Genomic DNA, 19,713 nt, shown 5'->3' on the forward strand with positions numbered 1-19,713 from the left:
GAACGCGTCAGGCTGACCTCGAAGTCGCGAGATGCTGCTGTTTGATGTCTGTCCCCCTACGTGGTCCTTAAGCTTCTATTAAATATGTTGTAGGCAACTTTGGCCACTAATACGCGGCTCAGGGATACAATGTAATCATGATCTCATACTCAGGAATCAACGACACACACATCTAAAGTTTTAAATTTCGTATCAGTACTATAGTAACACAAAATGAACAAATATACAGAACATGTCAAGCTCGGCGAGGTCATACCCAGAAGTGGCAACTGATACGGTTGCTTGCACTCAGTTTTATTGGCTCTAAATACCGTGTCTCAATACTGCGTCTTGGTATCGGAAACGTGAAATTGGTTAATTTTGTGGGCAGCGGCCTCCACCATGCCTGAACTTCAAGAATGAACTCTAAGGATGCACCTGTAAATGCTTTAAAACGGTAGAAAAAATGCTCTGATACCGACATGGGTAATGTGTAATTACGACTCAATAATGTGGTCTGCTTCACGTACCACGGATGAAGAACCCGACGCTTGTGCCTGTGTTCTCGAAAGCGCACTATGTTCTCGAAAGGGCACTACGTACTATGTTTATAGGTTATGTGTCTGCGGAAAACTTCTTATATATGTATATCATATGACTTTCTCATATATGATGCTACAGAGCAAGAACTAAAAAGCCCTCAGCCAGTCTTGCGTCCTATTGCATTTCTACAAGGCATTGCGACATTTAGAAATTGTTGCTGCTGATGCCATTCGTGGAATGGCGCAGACCCACCACGTTGTCCAATTCAATATTCGGGCGTTAGGCAGGGTGAAGTGAAAAAAATAACGCACTTTATAAAACGCAGGTAAATTAAATGAAAAGAATGTGAAATTAGTAATTCAGTGCTCAGAATTACAAGAACCCAAAGCGGCGACGGAAAGCGTGATAACAGTCGCAAAAACAATGAAATGATCCGAGCTAGAGTAAGGAAGAGGAAGAACATAGCGCGCTCGGCACCTGATTGTCGCACGGTGGCGCGTGAAGAGGACGAAGGCACCAGCCACCGCCCTAGCTGACCGCACAAGACGTGACGACCGCTCGAAGGCCTCAGGATGCGGTTCTCGGAGCAAAACCTTCTCAGCAGGCGCGACCTCAGAGCTGGCGATACTGAGGACCCGTTTATTAAGACCTCCTACGTATACACGGTCAGCTCCTGCATGCTTCTAGTGGTGGTGTTCTTCGTCGTTCTACCAGGAGCACTGGTGCCCTACTTTCGCAAGGTGAGCGCTCATGAATGTCCGTTTCCCCGCTGCTAGATATCTTTATCACTCTTCTGAGGGAACTAATTCTAGCTAAGCTTTGTTTATACGAACAGGAGGCCTTTTAATTATTGCGATATAACTTATATGGGCAGTCGAGGCGCGTCCGTGCCGTCGGCGCCGTGCTGTTAGGGTATCGACGGCCCACGTCCCGCTCACGCGTGGAGGGACGGTCTCTGGAGACGCGAGAGACGGGCAGTGCGCTTGCCTGCAAAATCAACGAGGCCAAGCGGTCGCGCCTTCACGCTACGCTGGATCGGTTCTGCAGCTGAGCCAGGGCAGCTTTGCTGGCATGAGCGTTGTGCGCACTAACATAAGCGCTCCTGCTTTTCACCTGTCAGCGGGCCACACCGTAGCGCACACCCCGGTGCGCACGGAACGAACAGTGCACTTGCAGATAGAAACGCCTGGCGGTTTTCCATCTCTATCATCTATGTGCACCATTCAGGTGCGACGGCTGCGACGCCGGTGCTGGCGGTCCTCATTACGCCAGCGCCCTAGCAACTATCTCTCTGTAAGATAACGTACACCCTTGAAAGTGAATAACGGTGTAAATCGGTCTATAACTCAGACCCTTACACCAAAAACGGAAAGGTTGTAAAGCTGTGAGTAGGCAGCTTTACACGCTTATTCAATTTCAAGGGTGTACATTATTTTACAGTGTAATAGCTACGAGAGCCCTGTTTTTGCTACGTAGCAGCAGCGGCCTCGCGTGCTGTGTCGCGCCGAGATGTCACCGCCGTGTATCCTTTAGAACACCGTCTCAGGAGGTTCAGTGCAACGCTAAGTATTGCTGTCACTTGCATTGCTTCACCCTTCGGCTGAAACTAACCAATTTTATTTATTTAATTGTTTTGAATTTTTCATCGGGTTATATTTTTGTGATCTACCGCTTTGTTGTTCGATTGGCCTGTTGAAAGCTTGTTGAAGACGGGCTCTGCATTCACAAGTGCCTTCAAGTCACTGTAGAAATCTGTTATCGTGTGATATTGCCCGAGTATCGCTGACTATAGCCAGAACACTTCAGTGAAGCAACGCAGAACCAACCTGGCGCAACTCACTTAGGACTATCCGTGACTGGGTTAAGATGCTTCACCATTTACATGCTACGTTTCCGAGGTCAAAATTTGAACCCTTAAACATCTTTGCTAGGTCCCGCAGTTGGTTTTTTCTATTAATGTTGCTATTCATTTTCTATTAACTTACTAAAAAATGACGATAAATTTTTCTGCTGGAGAAAAATGACAGCACATTGTTATGTCGGACATACTTTGAGGGCGACTCAGAAAGAGTTTTTTTTTTTTTAGCCAAATTTTTTTAGCCAAATGACGGCTGTAAATGCGAAGTCAACATATACATTCCCACGAGTGGAGCTTTCTTGGACCGGCCCGGCCTTATCTGCCGGTAGCTCCGTGGCACGGCGCTGCTGTAAGTTGAAGATGGCTATTGTGCTTCAGACGTCCACGGCGTGCGAGCAACGAAGTGTGGTTCATTTTCTAAGGAGCAAGGGACGAACGCCCATCTAAATCCACAGCGAAATGCAGCCCACTTATGGGGAAAGGTGTCTTACGTTGAGAAGCGTAAAGTGGTGGTGTTGTGAGTTCGCAAAAAAGGCCGTGAAGCCAAGATCGCAGTCTGGCGGTGGTTCCACATGCAGTCAGTCGGACAAATTCTATCACAGGGGCATCTTAGATTTAGTGCTGCGGTGGTACAAATGTCTGAACCGGTGTGGGTACTATGGGGAAAAATAGTGTAAAGTATGTAGAATAGTAGGTTTTTTTTTTAATTACCGGTATGTACCTTATTTTGGCTACTACAAAATAGGGGCAAGGACTTTCTGATTCGTCCTTAAAATAAAATAAAATTATGGGTTTTTACGTGCCAAAACCACTTTCTGATTATGAGGCACGCCGTAGTGGAGGACCACCTTTCGACCACCTGGGGTTCTTTAACGTGCACCTAAATCTAAGTACATGGGTGTTTTCGCCCCCATCGAAATGCGGCCGCCGTGGCCAGGATTCGATCCCGCGACCTCGTGCTCAGCAGCCCAACACCATAGCCACTGAGCAACCACGGCGGGTTGATTCGTCCTCGTATTAGTCAAAGCGGCCGGGCAATGACAGCCTGCCCTTTCGAATGATAACCTTTGTTAATACTGCCCAGAGCTCCACATAAACAGTATCGTAAATATGTTTACCAATAATTACCAGCGAGGACCGTTCTTAGTTTGGCCTTCCTAATTGTATTAGACAATAATAAACATGATACTTGCATATCGCGACACCATTACAAAAACAATAGGGCTCCGTGACAAAACAAAAGCCAATACGACAACATACGCCCAACAGCGAGTATCCTTACTCACTAGCGCATCAGCAAATCCGTTTGCTATACAAGTCCATATATAGGTATTTCACCGTTGTTAAAGGGGCACTAAGGCACTTTCTGAACGCAATAAAAAATATTGGTTATTTGTAGTCAATGCTTCGTGACCATCTCACCCGAGGCTTATTTCGCTGCACGCCGCAGGGCACCTAACCAACTATCTTATATAATACATAATTTGCTCTGTTGTGAAGCTTTCTACGGCCCCCCGCTTTCTTCCAGCCATATGTGATATAAGCGGTGGAGTTACAGTGGGCGCGGTGCGTTATTGCAATGTTTTTCTCACCGTTTTTCGAAACGCCAGCCGGCTACCACCTAACGTCAGGTGGCACCTGTCCATAGGCGCCAGCAATCGGGCGACCGTTTTTGATAACACGCGAGCGTGAGCTCGCGCACGCATGTTTCCAAGTGTATTAGTAACACGTAAACGATGGTTAGGTGATTTATAACGGGTCCTGCCAATGGGATTGCCACTCCTTTGTCACATTTGAGTGCGTTTGTTAGAGTCCAGTATCGAAAGATTACAATGAGCGCCCGCGGTGAGAAAACAGGTGAGATGAACCAATGAGTTGAGGGACGAGGGGGAAAGTACATAAGCATCGCAATCTTGGCATCCCGGTGAGTTTTATGGATTTGAAAAAAGAATTTTGGGAATCCTCTCCTTGCAAAGGCATAGTACTCACTCCAGCGTGTTGCTCCGGTATCAAGAAAAGGCGCTTCAGAATCTTATTAACTAGCGCTATAATATATTAATATAATATATTACTATAATATAATAATACAATATATTCACGTCGACCAGAAACTGGTGACCGCTTCAATCTAATACATGCTGCTATAATGCGGGAGAACACTTTAACCTGCAATCGTTGTACCACTGCGGGGGCTTGGTGCTGCTGAATTTATTTTGCAAATAGCGCAAAATTAGGCAGAATAGGCTTCTAAAAACGCGTCCAGTTATTTGATAAATGCGAACGCATTAATCAAGATAGCAAAGCAAAATAACCTCGAAAAATAAAACACTCGCGCTATTTCCACGCACTGCATGCTCACGCCCTCTGAAGCCACAATTGCTTTTTGCCAGCTAGTAAGGCTTACACATAGGTCATATTATAAAGCATTTGTGCAGCCTCTATGTTTGTGATTAACCCTACAAAGACACTTTTGACTATCAACAGAGCAGCGCCTTTGCAGGGTTAAGGATAAGACGCAACGCGCAGACCGCGTAAGCGAGATTATGTACAGATCCCTTTTGTTGCTGGGACTGCTACGTGCATTAGGCCATGCAGGTGCCTAAACAAATGCCTTCGCGAGGACAGGCAAGTTGTTGCAACGCAACGATTACGCAGCACCATCCAACCATATAGAAGAGACAGTATGATTACCGCACGCGCATAATAATAGAAGCTGCACAAATGCCTCAAACAATCGTGTACGTATACGGGTAAGCAAACCATCCATCAGAATGGCAAAGATATGTCTTTGGAAAGCGTAGGCATACGTGCTTGCGTGCTGGTCCAGAGGGATAGCGTTGCTGTTATTCATGCGATAACATTATAAACGGTCTTCATCCACTTCGGAGGCATCTTAACAGAAATTATGCGCCAATCTCAACGGCAGTGCAATCTAATACTGCGTCTCAAAGCGCTTACTGTCACGAGTGAGAAATACCAAAAACTGGCACGGGACGCATGCACCAAAAGTTTCAAAGATGGGCATTAGCACATGAGCAGCAGGCGTGTAATCATGGCCTACTGGTTAGAGCATTGGGCTGCTGTGCTGGAAGACAGAGGCTCGATCCCGTACCATCGACCATGCATTTTTATAGCGTTAAATCATACGTCCTTCACCCACTTTGGAGGTATCTAACCGAAAACTCAAGGTGTGTTGAGCGTACGGGACATCATCACAGTGTGCACGAAATAACAAGTTCTTTAATACATACAAAGTACAGAAACGTCACGTCGATAAATGAGAGTATGCAAGGACGCACGGGCGCGCAGCTGTCGAGACAGCATAAGTATGCTATCGCGTACTTGGAGAGTTAGCGGTGGTATGTTCTGGCCTGTCATTTAGATTAGTTTCTTGCTTTAGTAATTGTGTTTTTAAGGTATATTCGTACATGTCTCGGGTTCAGTAATATACCACGGGCAGATGGAAGTCAGTGCTTCTTCTTGTTTGCTTCTTCAGTCTAATTTTGCGATGTTACACGAGAGCTGGTGGTCTCGCTGTCTTCAAAGTTGCCCGACTCGTAAGTCGAGAGCGTTTCCGCAGTGATCGCGCCGTTGCATCTTGGCCGAGTGCAGGTTCGATACTTGTCCGACCTTCCGAAGCTCGAGGACCAAGGCCGGCTGCGACAACAGAGCTTGCAGGGACCTTTAGTGATGTGCCAGCTTAGCGCGGAGAGCTTCTCGCGACCAGAGCCGTGGGCGTATCGGGCAGAGCACATCCCTACCGAACACTGCACCCACGTGGTCTTCACCATGCCAGGCCTCAAGGACTGGTTCAACGACCTCATCAACTACGACGTGTACCACGTGGCAACGCGGCCTTTCTTCTGGCGTGCCGTCGACCTGTTGCTCGAGCGCAAGGGCGCGCACCTGCTGGTCAGCGTAGGTGCGTTCGGTGACGTAACCAATCTGATGGCCGACGTGGCTGCCAACGGTGACACCATGGCCCGCTTCTCCCGAAACATGGTGCGATGGGTGCTCGGCAACAAGCTGGACGGCGCGCTACTTGCCGGTGTGTTTCCTGCCCCTGCCAACATGCGCAACGCCATGGTCAAGATGGTTAAAAAGCTTGGCACCTTGTTTCGCGTCCACCACATCAACTTGGGCTTGGTCGTTCCACCGCAGGCACAGCTATTTCACACCCACGGCGCTGGAGTGAAGCTGGCACACTTTGTGGACCTCGTCGTCGTCACGGTGAGTCTTAATTCGACTGTTGCAGAAACTGGCCTGTTCGTGCCTTGTTGGGTGGAAGGCCCACGTGTAGGATTACCAGACGCACTTGTTTAGCGGATCTTGAATGATATCTTGTGAAGCGACTGTCAAAGCTAAGCAAGGCAGATGCCACATGAAACCTGTGATTTAAGCGTAAAACATAGCTGCTACTGATGGCACTTTGAACCCGCCCCTGTCACGAGTTAAGCTTATTGCTTCTCGCAAGTTTTCGGGTAATTTTCCCGTGAGGTGGTCGTTATGCTCACTTGGTTTCTGAGCTATTTTTCTTGCGCCTGTATACGTATTTTGTAGTCTCCTATAAGTGCTGTAAAATCGTCGTGTGGGCCCAAATATCGCACTTTTCACGTGCTTTATTATACTTAGCTCTGCGTACGCACTTCAGATTCCTCATCTGTGCATACTGGCGATCACCGCTCGACGTCGTCGCCCTTGTCGTCGAAGCGCTCGTTCAGAATAAACGGCATCTCAACTGTTGCCTCACAAAAAAAAAAAAAATAAACTGCTCACGCATCGATTTGGTTTCGCAGATCCGTCTCTCGAATGAGGTGGCCTAATGAATGTCTCGTACTACCAAACCTCTCAGTCTCTTGGCGTTACGTGCTATGATGAGTATATATAGCATCGTCCGAGTGCCTAGGAAACTGCCTGGGTCAGGAACTTAGCCCAATACCTTGGCGGACACGAGAAATGCGCACCGAAATCGAAGGACCATGAGTTGTAACCCCTTGGTGACAGCCCACTAGAGCCCTCGGGACATTTGCGACGCAGGTCAACAAGGAACCGTCAGTGCGGAGTGCCGCAGAAAGCGCGCTGAACATCGGAAGCGCGATCGAGCTTCTGCGCGAAAGCGGCGTACCGGCCTCCAAGTTGGTGCCCACCTTCAGCTTGGAGGTTACCGTGTACAAGTTCCTTGACGCACTTGACTCCATCAACAACACATCCCCTGTTGCGCTGCCGTACTACACAGTGTGCGAGAGCATCCAGCAGGGAGGCTGGGAACTGATGTTCGACTCCAGCACCCATTCCAACTTTCTTCACAGGTCAGTGCTCGCCGCAGGTGGCGCCGCAGAAGTCACTGCGCTGCGAACTCTGCCAATATAATAAGCTATCGAAAGAACTACAGAATTGTTTTGTATTAGGCAGGTACGTGGATGATCATCTATTTCTAATCACGCAGTCGATATATTCGAATTGCCAATGAACAAAACTGCCCTTTATAGTTGGCATTCCTTGAAATAACTGGTGTGTGCGACAGCGCAAGTACAAATACTGCGTATTATTCCTAGAGAGGAAGTTCTCGATAAGATCAAGATTGTTACTATATGAAGTATATGAAGTATCACAATAATAAATTACAGATATCGGGTGAAGTGCGACCTAGCGGCGAGACAATTGACATTCAGATAGGCTTGCGCGAGAGCTGCCCATATGGCTTGTCTTCTTTAATACGTCGTGGATGGGAAGCGTCGAAAGGAGGTAGAAGCAAGTTAGGTGATAATCGCCTGTACAAACAAACACCGTAGTGGTGGAGCAACGGCTTCCGGATCTGCTGTACGCAGTCGACAGGATGCGGATTCTCAGATGTACAGGGTGTCTTTCTTTTTTTTTCTGTAGACTATGCAGATGTTTTATAAAAGTCGGGGTGGACGAATAATCAAACTTTTGAATAGGCATCGAATATTACACACTAACTATTTGTATTAGAAAATGAACTATTCGGTATTTTCGAACACCAAAAGGGAACCAAATATTTCACAGCAACTTAGCATTAAAGCTCTAGTACTGTTATCCGTCTGCTGAACAATGTATCGCAAATTATCCGAAGTGAAACGACAAAAGTTTTCGAGGCAATGCAGAAACAAAATTATTAATGCGAGCTTTGTTTTCGGTTTCGCGGCGAAAACCTGCATGACTACTCGTGAGTTTTGTGTGTAGTCTGTTATTTAATGTCCTTGGCAGTCTAGTTATGCAAAAATATTGCATCAGGTTGTTTTTCCTTTCAACTAACCATTCTATATTTGTTTGCTGCATACGAGTCATTCAGCAGTTCTTTTTTTTTGTCTTTTCCTTTTCCACAACTTCCGATATTTTTTTCGGCAGCCATTTATTTAGCAATCTTGGAAAGCTGGTCACAGCTAGCCGCCATTCATTCTTAGAAATTTTGCGTGCTACAATTTTCTAAAGATGTTGAGAGGCTATTGGTCCAATTTCTTAATGACAATTAGTTATCTTGTGTTTAAACCTGATACTAATTGTTCCCAATAGTTAGCTCTCCTTTTTTGCACTAGTCAGTACAGGCGTGGTGCCTAAATATACCAAAATAAGTATTCCTGCTGAACATGTATGCGTCTTCGTTTCACTATTTGATATTCGATTGGGTATTAGACAGTTACTATTCATATTCGATTTGTATTCGAAAAATGCGATATTCGCCCACCTCGAATAAAGACTATGAGCATAGCAAAAGTGGCGTTCTTGCAGGTAAGTTACTGGGCGAGGCGAAACTACTTTGCCGCTAATAACGTGAGTTCCAGGAGACTAATTAACAAATAATTGCTGATTGCATTTTCTCATTAGAACTTTGGGGGCAGTTATTTAAGCGTCAAATGTGGTGGCAGTCACATTTAATGTACCCTCATTTTTTTATATTGAAAATCACACATAATTTGAGGAATTCATCATTCAATTTTAACTCTCATTCCAGGCAATATTGAAACAGAGAGCATTTGGAGCGCAGAAAACGGTGGCGCCGCTATCATACCAAACGGAAACGCCCCCTGACTAAATGTGCGACAACGTTTCACCACTGAACGTTGCGGCCTCTCGCGGCAGATACTGATATGTCAATTTTTGCCTTCGTCACTTCGTCACGGGGCGCTTTTGTCTGCCGTAGCAGCGGGGCGCCTTTGATTTCAATATTGACTCATAGAGAAAGGAATACAATAAGAGGGGACACTCCCATAGAGCCCAGCGGCCGAATTGACTGCAGCGCACCAAGCCGTCGATGTTAAAACCTGAAGCACACTTCCGGTTTCGGTTTTGTGCGCGCGCGTTTTGAATTCTACCTGGTGTGCGTCACGCCGGCTCCGTTCTTTTTTTGCTTTTGCAGCAAATATTTATTTACATATTTATTTTTTATTTATTAAATATTTATGTGCAAATTATTTTATAAAGTAAAATTGATCGCGAACGATGTTCACAAGCCTCCATTGAATATGTGTCACGTGCAATTTCATAAAGACGCGAGACACCTTGTGAAATGTGGAAAAATTAACGTTTATTTTATTCTTTGTAAATGCTCGTCGCGGGCTTTTTGTGCATTCATCCAGCGTTGTGGCGCCAGGTAAGCAGCAGTAGTTTCCGCAGGAAGCTCCACCAGACGACGTGAGCTGAAAAAAATTACAAGCGTTGTTTTGGTATTAACATCTAAGAATAATGCCTGTAGAGGCGAAGCGTGCGAAAGTGGTGAGTGGGTGGCATTACAAACAAAAGCAGTTCGTATTTACACACACGGCGTAGAAAATACCCGACTCATCCCAAGCAACACCGTACATACCACAAACACATTCTAATTCCAAACATTCCCCTCTTCCCAATACTTATTTCCTGCACTTTAATGGCACGAATGCGCGGGCAACGGCGCGTTTCGCGAACTTGGCTACAACCGACGCGATAGTACGCTACGAATACACAGAGGTGGCCGCAACACAGGCTCTCAACCAGAGCATGCTGAACGCTCGCAGAATTCCTTCTACTCGCACTCAAGACAAAATGTGTGGGTGCCGTTCAGAAGACAGAATTTCGAGTTACTAGTTCCTGGCGTTTGAGCTCCTTGGCTCATCACTTCTGCGTTCTGAAAGGCGCAAGCAACGCACTCCCGTGTTATCACTCTTGACGATTGCTCGTCGCGTTTTCGACAAGCGTGGGTAATGAAAGAAGGCTTAAATTGTTGCGGGGACATAAAAATTGCGACAAATTTGTCGGAGTAAGATTCAGTACGCGCCAAACTAACTGTCACCACGACCGAGCTGCTTTTCGCTGCGTCACAACAGGCGCGGCGAGCGGGCCTCATAACATAAAAGTATCGAAAATAATTTTCAACAATGTTTAGCGTCAGAGAAAGAACAGCGCCATGAACTTGTCAGTGCATTAAAGCGCGAAACTGCGCACCACGGCCGAGCCGATTTTCGCTAACCGAGTCACGGCGCCAGGCGCACCCACTGTGCCCGAAAGGTGGCCCAAAAAGTAATGAAATTAGTTTCAATAATGTTGGCAGTCAGAGAAAGCGCCAAAACTTCTCGCAGTAAAATTCAGTACACGCGAAACTGCGTCACAGCACCCTGTGCGATCAGCGTGCCCAAAAACTACCGAAATTAGTTAAAACAATATTGGGGCTTACAGGGAGCGTCGCAAACATCTCCCAGTGCGATTCTTTAATTCAAATTAACTGCTCCACGACGGCCACGCTGTTTTTCGTTAACTGCGTCACAAGTCTAGCCTAGTTGCCGGGCAGTAAGCCTAATTGCTTGAAGTGCGTCGCAGACTGTCGAACAAAGTTTCTCACCTTGCCGTAGTCCAATAGTGCAGTGCTGCCTTGTCGAAGTTCCGAATGAACGCAATAATTCGCCGGGAGGCCACCAAACCAGGCTAAATCCCAAAATAGAAAAAACAGTCAGACGGGTGACCAAACAGGCCAACGCTCAGATGCGCGGCCGGTCGCTCTCGCTTCGGCGGTGAGTCTGACGAATGACGTAAACATTTGGCTCGTCATTCGCCAGTTCGCCTGTCGCTAGGCAACGAAAGTAAGCCGCAAAGTTTAACTTAATTTATACGCAGATATTTTTAATTTTTCCGGGAAAGAATAAAAAAATAAAACAATTTCTGTTAATCTCATTTCACATTCTTCTTTTTCTCGATGCTCGCGACCCCAATTCGTCGATGTTAAAAGTATAGCGTGACGTGTTTCCTGTTTCCAATTTTCGCCGAGTGTCCGCTCTTGTTCAATCCCTTTCCTATGATTGACTGGTTTGAGCGCCAAAATTCGGTGATGAATATCTCGGAATTTTTTCAATTTTCAAGATGGTAACAAAGTATGAGGTGTCGTAACAAAGGAGCAGCCAAGTATGTCTGCCTCTAAATTAACCATTTCAACAACTGCCCCGAACGTGCTAATAGAAACGTTAATAATTTCTTTCTAATTATTATTCTCAAACTCACGTTACTAACAGCAAAGTATGCCCGCCTCGCCTAGGAACCTCGCCACAAAAACGACACGTTGGTAAATAACAATGTAGTTGCCTTGGTCGAGAAGAAAAAATAAGAGTGCGTTTGCAGTGGAGAATATCGTAGTAAACGACGGCTGCAGTAATAGTAGCGTAAGAGTAGAAAACACAAGGACTGAGACCGAGAGTGCTTAGAACGCATTTATATCATTTAGGGCTACAAATATATTTCAATGGTTTCGCTGCTTCTATGGTAAAGCTCGATTACCGATAATAAAAGCCGCAGAGAGGCAAAAATAACGAGATTGGTGGCATCTGGCAGCAACCGTTTCAATAGGGATGTAGTACCTGAAATTCATCTGTCACCTATACCTAAGATCACATAGAAATGCTAGTCTTGAAATGAAGCGGAGTACTGCCGATAGGCTACAGCTTGAAGAGCGCATATGACGTCATAACAAATGAAAATATCCAAGCAGGCACAAGGAGCGAAAGGAAGATCGAGGCAAATGAAGGATCCATAGGCGGCGAGATTTTTCACGTACCATTATCGCTGAAGAGTGTATATTGGATGGACAACAACATATTCACTTGCAAGTATGAGCGCCAAAGTGGCGAAAGGAGTACCAAAAGTACCTTGAAACGAAAAACTAAAGAGTCTAAGTGGAGACTTATTGGGGAAGTAGAATTAAGGATAAACCGACAGAACAACTGTACTGAACTAAGCGAGAAGAAAGGGGGTTAACCGAGGGGCCCGATTTTAATTAGTCATATCATAAGAAGCCAACAAACACTGACACGAAGGTCAACATAGGGGAAATTACTTGTGCTTAATAAATTAAATAAAGAAACGATAAATTAATGAAAATTAAGGTGGATGAAAAAGCAACTTGCCGCAGGTGGGAACCAAACCCACAACCTTCGCATTTCGCGGGCGATGCTCTACCAATTGAGCTACCGCGGCGCCGTTTCCCCATCCACTTTCATGGGTATTTCTGTGTCCTAGTAGAACTCTGGGAGTGTTAGCCAGCGCCACCACTCACAGACCTTGGCGGCGGACGTGGAACGTCGTTTTTGCCGCAGGCGTCACGAGAACGTGATCTATTTAAGTGAAGGCAACTAGTCAATAAACCCACACATGCTACCTGAAGGCATCAATGTTGCCCCTCGGGCCCCTCGGTTAACCCCCTTTCTTCGTGTTTACATAACGAAGGTCTCGAATCCGGCAACATGGATGCCTTCAGGTAGCATGTGTGGGTTTATTGACCAGTTTCCTTCACCCAAAAAGATCACGTTCTCGTGACGCCCGCGGCAAAAAGGACGTTCCACGTCCGCCACCAAGGTCTGTCAGTGGTAACGCTGGCTAGCACTCCCCGAGTTCTACCAGGACACATAAATACCTAAGAAAGTGGATAAAGCAAACGACGTCGCGGTAGCTCAATTGATAGAGCATCGCAAGCGAAAAGCGAAGGTTGTGGGTTCGGTTCCCACCTGCGGCAAGATGTTTTTTTCGTCCACCTTCATCATCATCATCAGCCTGGTTACGCCCACTGCAGGGCAAAGGCCTCTCCCATACTTTTCCAACAACCCCGGTCATGTACTAATTGTGGCCATGCCGTCCCTGCAAACTTCTTAATCTCATCCGCCCACCTAACTTTCTGCCGCCCCCTGCTACGCTTCCCTTCCCTTGGGATCCAGTCCGTAACCCTTAATGACCATCGGTTATCTTCCCTCCTCATTACATGTCCGGCCCATGCCCATTTCTTTTTCTTGATTTCAACTAAGATGTCGTTTACCCGCGTTTGTTGCCTCACCCAATCCGCTCTTTTCTTATCCCTTAACGTTACACCCATCATTCTTCTTTCCATTAGTTCGTTGCCTCGTCCTTAATTTGAGTAGTACCTTTTTCGTAAGCCTCCAGGTTTCTGCCCCGTGAGTACTGGTAAGACACAGCTATTATATAATTTTCTCTTGAGGGATAATGGCAACCTGCTGTTCATGATTTGGGAATGCCTGCCAAACGCACCCCAGCCCAATCTTATTCTTCTGATTATTTCCGTCTCATGATCCGGATCCGCCGTCAATACCTGTCCTAAGTAGATGTATTCCCTTACGACTTCCAGTGTCTCGCTGCCTATTGTAAATTGCTGTTCTCTCCCGAGACTGTTAAGCATTACTTTAGTTTTCTGCAGATTAATTTTTAGACCCACTCTTCTGCTTTGCCTCTCCAGGTCAGTGAGCATGCATTGCAATTGGTCCCCTGAGTTACTAAACAAGGCAATATCATCAGCGAATCGCAAGTTACTAAGGTATTCTCCATCAACTTTTATCCCCAATTCTTCCCAATCCAGGACTCTGAATACCTCCTGTAAACACGCTGTGAATAGCATTGGAGATATCGTATCTCCCTGCCTGACGCCTTTCTTTATTGGGATTTTGTTGCTTGCTTTATGGAGGACTACGGTGGCTGTGGAGCCGCTATAGATATCTTCCAATATTTTTACATATGGCTCATCTACACCCTGATTCCGTAATGCCTCCATGACTGCTGAGGTTTCGACTGAATCAAACGCTTTCTCGTAATCAATGAAAGCTATATATAAGGGTTGGTTATATTCTGCACATTTCTCTATCACTTGATTGATAGTGTGAATATGATCTATTGTTGAGTAGCCTTTACGGAATCCTGCCTGGTCCTTTGGTTGACAGAAGTCTAAGGTGTTCCTGATTCGATTTGCAATTACCTTAGTAAATACTTTGTAGGCAACGGACAGTAAGCTGATCGGTCTATAATTTTTCAAGTCTTTGGCGTCCCCTTTCTTATGGATTGGGATTATGTTAGCTTTCTTCCAAGACTCCGGTACGCTCGAGGTCATGAGGCATTGCGTATACAGGGTGGCCAGCTTCTCTAGAACAATCTGTCCACCATCCTTCAACAAATCTGCTGTTACCTGATCCTCCCCAGCTGCCTTCCCCCTTTGCATATCTCCTAAGGCTTTCTTTACTTCTTCCGGCGTTACCTTCGGGATTTCGAATTCCTCTAGACTATTTTCTCTTCCATTATCGTCGTGGGTGCCACTGGTACTGTATAAATCTCTATAGAACTCCTCAGCCACTTCAACTATCTCATCCATATTAGTAATGATATTGCCGGCTTTGTCTCTTAACGCATACATCTGATTCTTGCCAATTCCTAGTTTCTTCTTCACTGTTTTTAGGCTTCCTCCGTTCCTGAGAGCATGTTCAATTCTATCCATATTATACTTCCTTATGTCAGCTGTCTTACGCTTGTTGATTAACTTCGAAAGTTCTGGCAGTTCTATTCTAGCTGTAGGGTTAGATGCTTTCATACATTGGCGTTTCTATATGAACACAACAATCGTCCACCTTATTTTCCATTAATTTATCGTTTCTTTATTTCATTTATTAAGCACAAGTCATTTCCACTATGTTGTCCATCGTGTCAGTGTTTGTTGGCTTCTTATGATATGTACTGAACTAAGGAAGACGAAAATTTATTTTTTGCCTATCAAAGGGGAGTATTTTATTCCTTCTTTATAAGCTAGGGCTTGAGGACTAAATGCTAAAGGCAAAAATTAGACAATATAAATGATTTCTTCCAATGCTATATATGAGCCACGGAGACGACTTAACACATAATAGTAGCGGGTTTTTCCGTTCAGCCCAAACTATAGACGGAGCAAGGGGAAATATCCTGGGAGTATTTGCATTTATAAACAGCCACAGGGTGTCTATACAAAACGTTAAGATAAGATGAGACATGAGTGTTGGTGGAGAACAATGATGGCACACACTTGTCCGAGCACCGAGAAAATCTAGGTGGCAAATCTTCGTTTAGCTTTGCAAACAAGGCGGTTGTCTCGATTGCACAACATTACGGTTCAGAGCTCCTAAATCGTAATGAGCCGCTTAGCGACTGAAAGGCTGATTCTGACGTCGCGCGTAGTTTTCCATCAGGAGCATGTAGTCATGTCACCATCCCCGACTTAAAAAACACCGCTGTGCACTGGGATTTCCAACAGAACTTAGCACTTTCAAGAAGCTAGCGCGGCCACATCCATTCAGGTGCACAAACTTCAGTCGCAATCTCTACATTACTAACTGTTTCAGAAATTGCTGCAAAGCGTCACTAGGCTCGCCTCCTTAGCTAATCGAGGTGCAGTGAGAAAACCTGCGGGTATAAAGGGATTCTTTCTCACTGGGCTAACAATCCTCGGGTAGCAAATGGCGTGAAACTAATTTTGGATGTTCTAAGCTCACATACAAGTACCGTAAAGTGCAACTCAAATGTTTTTCTGCACGTACAAACTCGGGCAGTACAACGTTCAGGCTTTGTTATAGTCCGACCTTATGCGTGCGTGTGCGCAGGCTCGCCATGGTGACGTTTCGTCGATAATGGTGAGACACTCGTCAGTATAGTATATGGCGCGCTAATGTAGCCAACGCGACGCGGCGGCACTGAACGGACTCGGACATCATCTACGCAGTTATAGAACGTGTTCTATAACCGTTCTATAAGTGGTGTATGAGTTCTATAAGTTCTGTAAGTGTTCTATAACTGTTACCGCAGACATTAAACACCTGCCCAAGGTGGTCGATGGGCCACGTCAAGCCTTACTGGCCTTTTGTCCACGGTACTGAACATCAGTTGTATATTGAAATAAATTTGATTTGATGCAGCCATTGAGCCGGAGTATCCTCGTACAGCACAACAGTCAGATTAACTAAACTATGATTAAGCTATAGGACAACAATGTCTTGGGAAGAAATGCGAGTGTCAAGTTGATTAAGTGGCCTCACCACTTGGTCTATCTCGGTGCTCCCCATTTCACCGCCGACTGCTCCCGCGAGTTTCACTCCAGCGCTGCATTATTAAGGGTGGTTTGGGGGCTAGTTGGTAAAGCATCTTAAAGTGGTTTGACAGCGCACACCGACGGGGGCAGAGTGAATAACAACAGGACACAGTGCGCTGTGTCCTGTTGTTGTGTCCTGTTGTAAAAGAAATTGACCTAGTGAGTAGACATTCATGGCTTCCAGCGCAAACAGGAGAGAACAAAATATTGTAGAAAAGACGAGCACTACAGAAACTTTTTTTTCGTTCTGTAGCGCAAAATTTTATTGATTCATTGGGTTCAACGTCCCAGAGCAAGACTGCATGAGGGAAGCCACAGTACGCGGAGGGCCTCGGATTAAATTTGACGACAAGAGGTTAATTTTGAATGTGCACCTAAATCTAAGTACACGAGCGTTTTTGCATTTCGGCCTAATCTAACTGTGGCTGCCGTGACTGGAAATCGAGCCCGCAACCTCGTTCGTGCTCAACGAGGTTGTGGGCATTAGCCACTGAGTCATTGCGGCGGGTATGCATGGAATGCATAAGCAACAGATGCATGACGCAGGCGCAAACAAGAAAATACCCACAAGAAAATAATCAATCAATCATTTTATTATTCAAAAAATATGCAGCATTTGTAATCGCATTTGGAGTATAGATAGAGCGGAGTAAAGCGAGGACGAAGAGCGTCAAAGCGCCAAGAGCGGGAGTTACGGAACGTTGGCTACGCTCGTTACGAAGTTTGCTAAATGTGGTCAGAGCGCGTGGGATCAGATTAGAATAGGTCAGGAGCAGGTGCGGAGGGTACATTCTCGACGTCCTCCCTCCGCGGCCTCGTTGATTCGCTACAGCAGGCAGTGCAGCCGATGAACACAACTCGCTCAGAATGATAAGCATTTCCCAGAAAGACCGCCACATATGAGACGCGGAGCGCGATCCCTTAGCAAGTAGCATATCAGATATGCAGACATGAATAATCAGCGCCATGTGGTGATTCCGTTATAGAAAGGTGCGCGCTTGGCCGGTGCTGCAGTGTGGCCAAAGTTTACTGATTATGTGCTAAGCTCGAAACACAGCGCACTTTCAACGTAGCTCATGTTGTCGCATGCAATACAGTCGTCACAACAGCTTAAGAAAGCATCTGAACTATTAGAAGAGGTGCGCGTATCAACGCACATAAATATGACAGGACGAGTGTAGAGGTTTTCAACATGATTTCATCCACCTGCCATGCAAGGCAGTACATCGCTTTCTGCCTGAGACATGGGCAAGGTTCCATATGAAGGCCTCAGAAGTTGTCATTCACTGGCACAAGCGTGGGCCACCCAGCTTCCCTACAAAGTGGTTTAAATGCGACTGCATTATATGTCCCATGAGGCAGAAAATCTGGCGTGATCAGGCGACGGTACCCAAAGTGGCCGATGGCGCAAAGAGCAAAAACACGTCATTGCCACGCGACTGGCCGCTCGAGGCACTTTGCGTGTATTCGCGCGCTTCTTTCACGCTCAGAAAAACACTTTTATGTAGCACGTATTGAGCAACAGAAAGCTGTATCGGGAGTTTCCCATGTCGCTCTACAATTTTCTCGTTGACATTTGTTATCTAATTATAATATTTGACGAGTTGATCGATTAATTAGCACTAATGATCTAGTTAAGCGGAATGAAAAAGTAGTTTGAGCATCTCCAAGCGACGGCAAACAACATTACATTTGTTCTGTCCAGTTACGTGGCATGTGCATATTTTTAAACTCTGGCCATAGTTAGATGGGACACCCTGTATAAAGGATCCCTATGGTGACTGCCACTGGAGATGATCTGCACACTCGCCGTTTTTCTCACCCGCTATGTTTATCGCACTGGTTAAAGCATCATGAACACAGTGTTAGAGGGCCCTTATGCGGTAGTTACAATGCGCTACTTCTGAGCTAATATCGGTGCACTTTCCAGGCTCATGCGTGTGAGCGCACTATTAGGCTTAAAACATACACTTAAATGGCACTTTTATGTTTTTGTGAATGGTTAAAATAGTATTCACGTGCTCCATAAAAACTAAGCAGCTTTCATTTTATTTGATCGTAGCGAATGACCGTGCTCTTTTTACGAGCACCCGCCGTGGTTACTCAGTGGCTATGGTGTTGGGCTGCTGAGCACGAGGTCGCGGGATCGAATCCCGGCTACGGCGGCCGCATTTCGATGGCGACGAAATGCGAAAACACCCGTGTACATAGATTTATAGGTGCACGTTAAAGAACCCCAGGTGGTCGAAATTTCCGGAGTCCTCCACTACGGCATGCCTTATAATCAGAAAGTAGTTCTGGCACGTAAAACCCCATAATTAAATTTTTACGAGCGGAGTACATTTCATCCCGACAGAAAGCACGAGTGGATCAACTTCGACGACGCACGAAGCATCGCTGAGAAGATGGAAGTGATTCGCAACGAATCGGTGGCTGGAATCATGCTGTGGGACATCAGCATCGACGACTTCAAGGGCACGTGTGGCCCCGTTCACCCACTCGTGGCGGCTGTGTACGCCAGCCTCATGACACCGGGAAAGCTGTCCGAGCAGCCGCTGCTTACAGTCACGCCGCAAGCTGAGAACAGCACCGTTGACCACTCGTGATGTACCTTCGTCCAACGTGTTGCTGCACCTGTGTCTGCGAAAAGCAGCAACAACAACAACGAAAAATGAGAGAAAAGTGAAAATCACGCAGCTTTTTGTAAAACGCGAGCAACTGCTTTCTTTCTTTTTTTTCTTGCAGTCGCAACCGTTCTGTGAGTCTGATCCATTAAAGTGTCCATTTCTGTGTTTCCTGTCAAATCTGGCGCTCATACTGAAGCGTTCTGCTTGCCTGTACCGTCAGTAACCAATCAATTCCTGCATACCTAAAGGTGGTTGCATGTCTCCGCAATGAGATCAAAACGTAAAACCAGTTGAACGCACCAAGTTATTGCTGCTCCCAAGAAACTGCTGCGCTCTATAGA

General features: G+C 45.9%; 1 protein-coding gene and 1 long non-coding RNA gene across 3 annotated transcripts; one reads left to right on the forward strand and one right to left on the reverse strand.

Annotated features, from left to right (window-relative positions):
* The first annotated feature begins 996 nt into the window (after positions 1–996).
* On the forward strand, positions 997–19,549 carry LOC135902986 (endochitinase-like). Of its 2 annotated transcripts, none has more exons than XM_065433316.2 (4): positions 997–1,262; positions 5,993–6,610; positions 7,418–7,689; positions 19,102–19,549. In XM_065433316.2, exons 1-4 carry the CDS (start codon positions 1,095–1,097, stop codon positions 19,349–19,351), a joined length of 1,308 nt encoding a protein of 435 aa, XP_065289388.1. In that variant the 5' UTR covers positions 997–1,094; the 3' UTR covers positions 19,352–19,549. The 2 variants fall into 2 exon arrangements, with proteins under 2 accessions (XP_065289388.1, XP_065289389.1); XM_065433317.2 differs by lacking the exon at positions 997–1,262 and adding an exon at positions 5,422–5,568.
* On the reverse strand, positions 9,910–11,805 carry LOC135903040 (uncharacterized). The gene is made up of 2 exons (XR_010564691.2): positions 11,214–11,805; positions 9,910–10,038 (listed from the first exon to the last, which is right to left on the reverse strand). It is a non-coding gene; the product is annotated as an uncharacterized lncRNA (long non-coding RNA).
* Positions 19,550–19,713: the final 164 nt, after the last annotated feature.

The sequence above is a fragment of the Dermacentor albipictus genome, chromosome 1, assembly GCF_038994185.2.
Source record: "Dermacentor albipictus isolate Rhodes 1998 colony chromosome 1, USDA_Dalb.pri_finalv2, whole genome shotgun sequence".
In the NCBI taxonomy this organism is placed as follows: Eukaryota; Metazoa; Arthropoda; class Arachnida; order Ixodida; family Ixodidae; genus Dermacentor; species Dermacentor albipictus.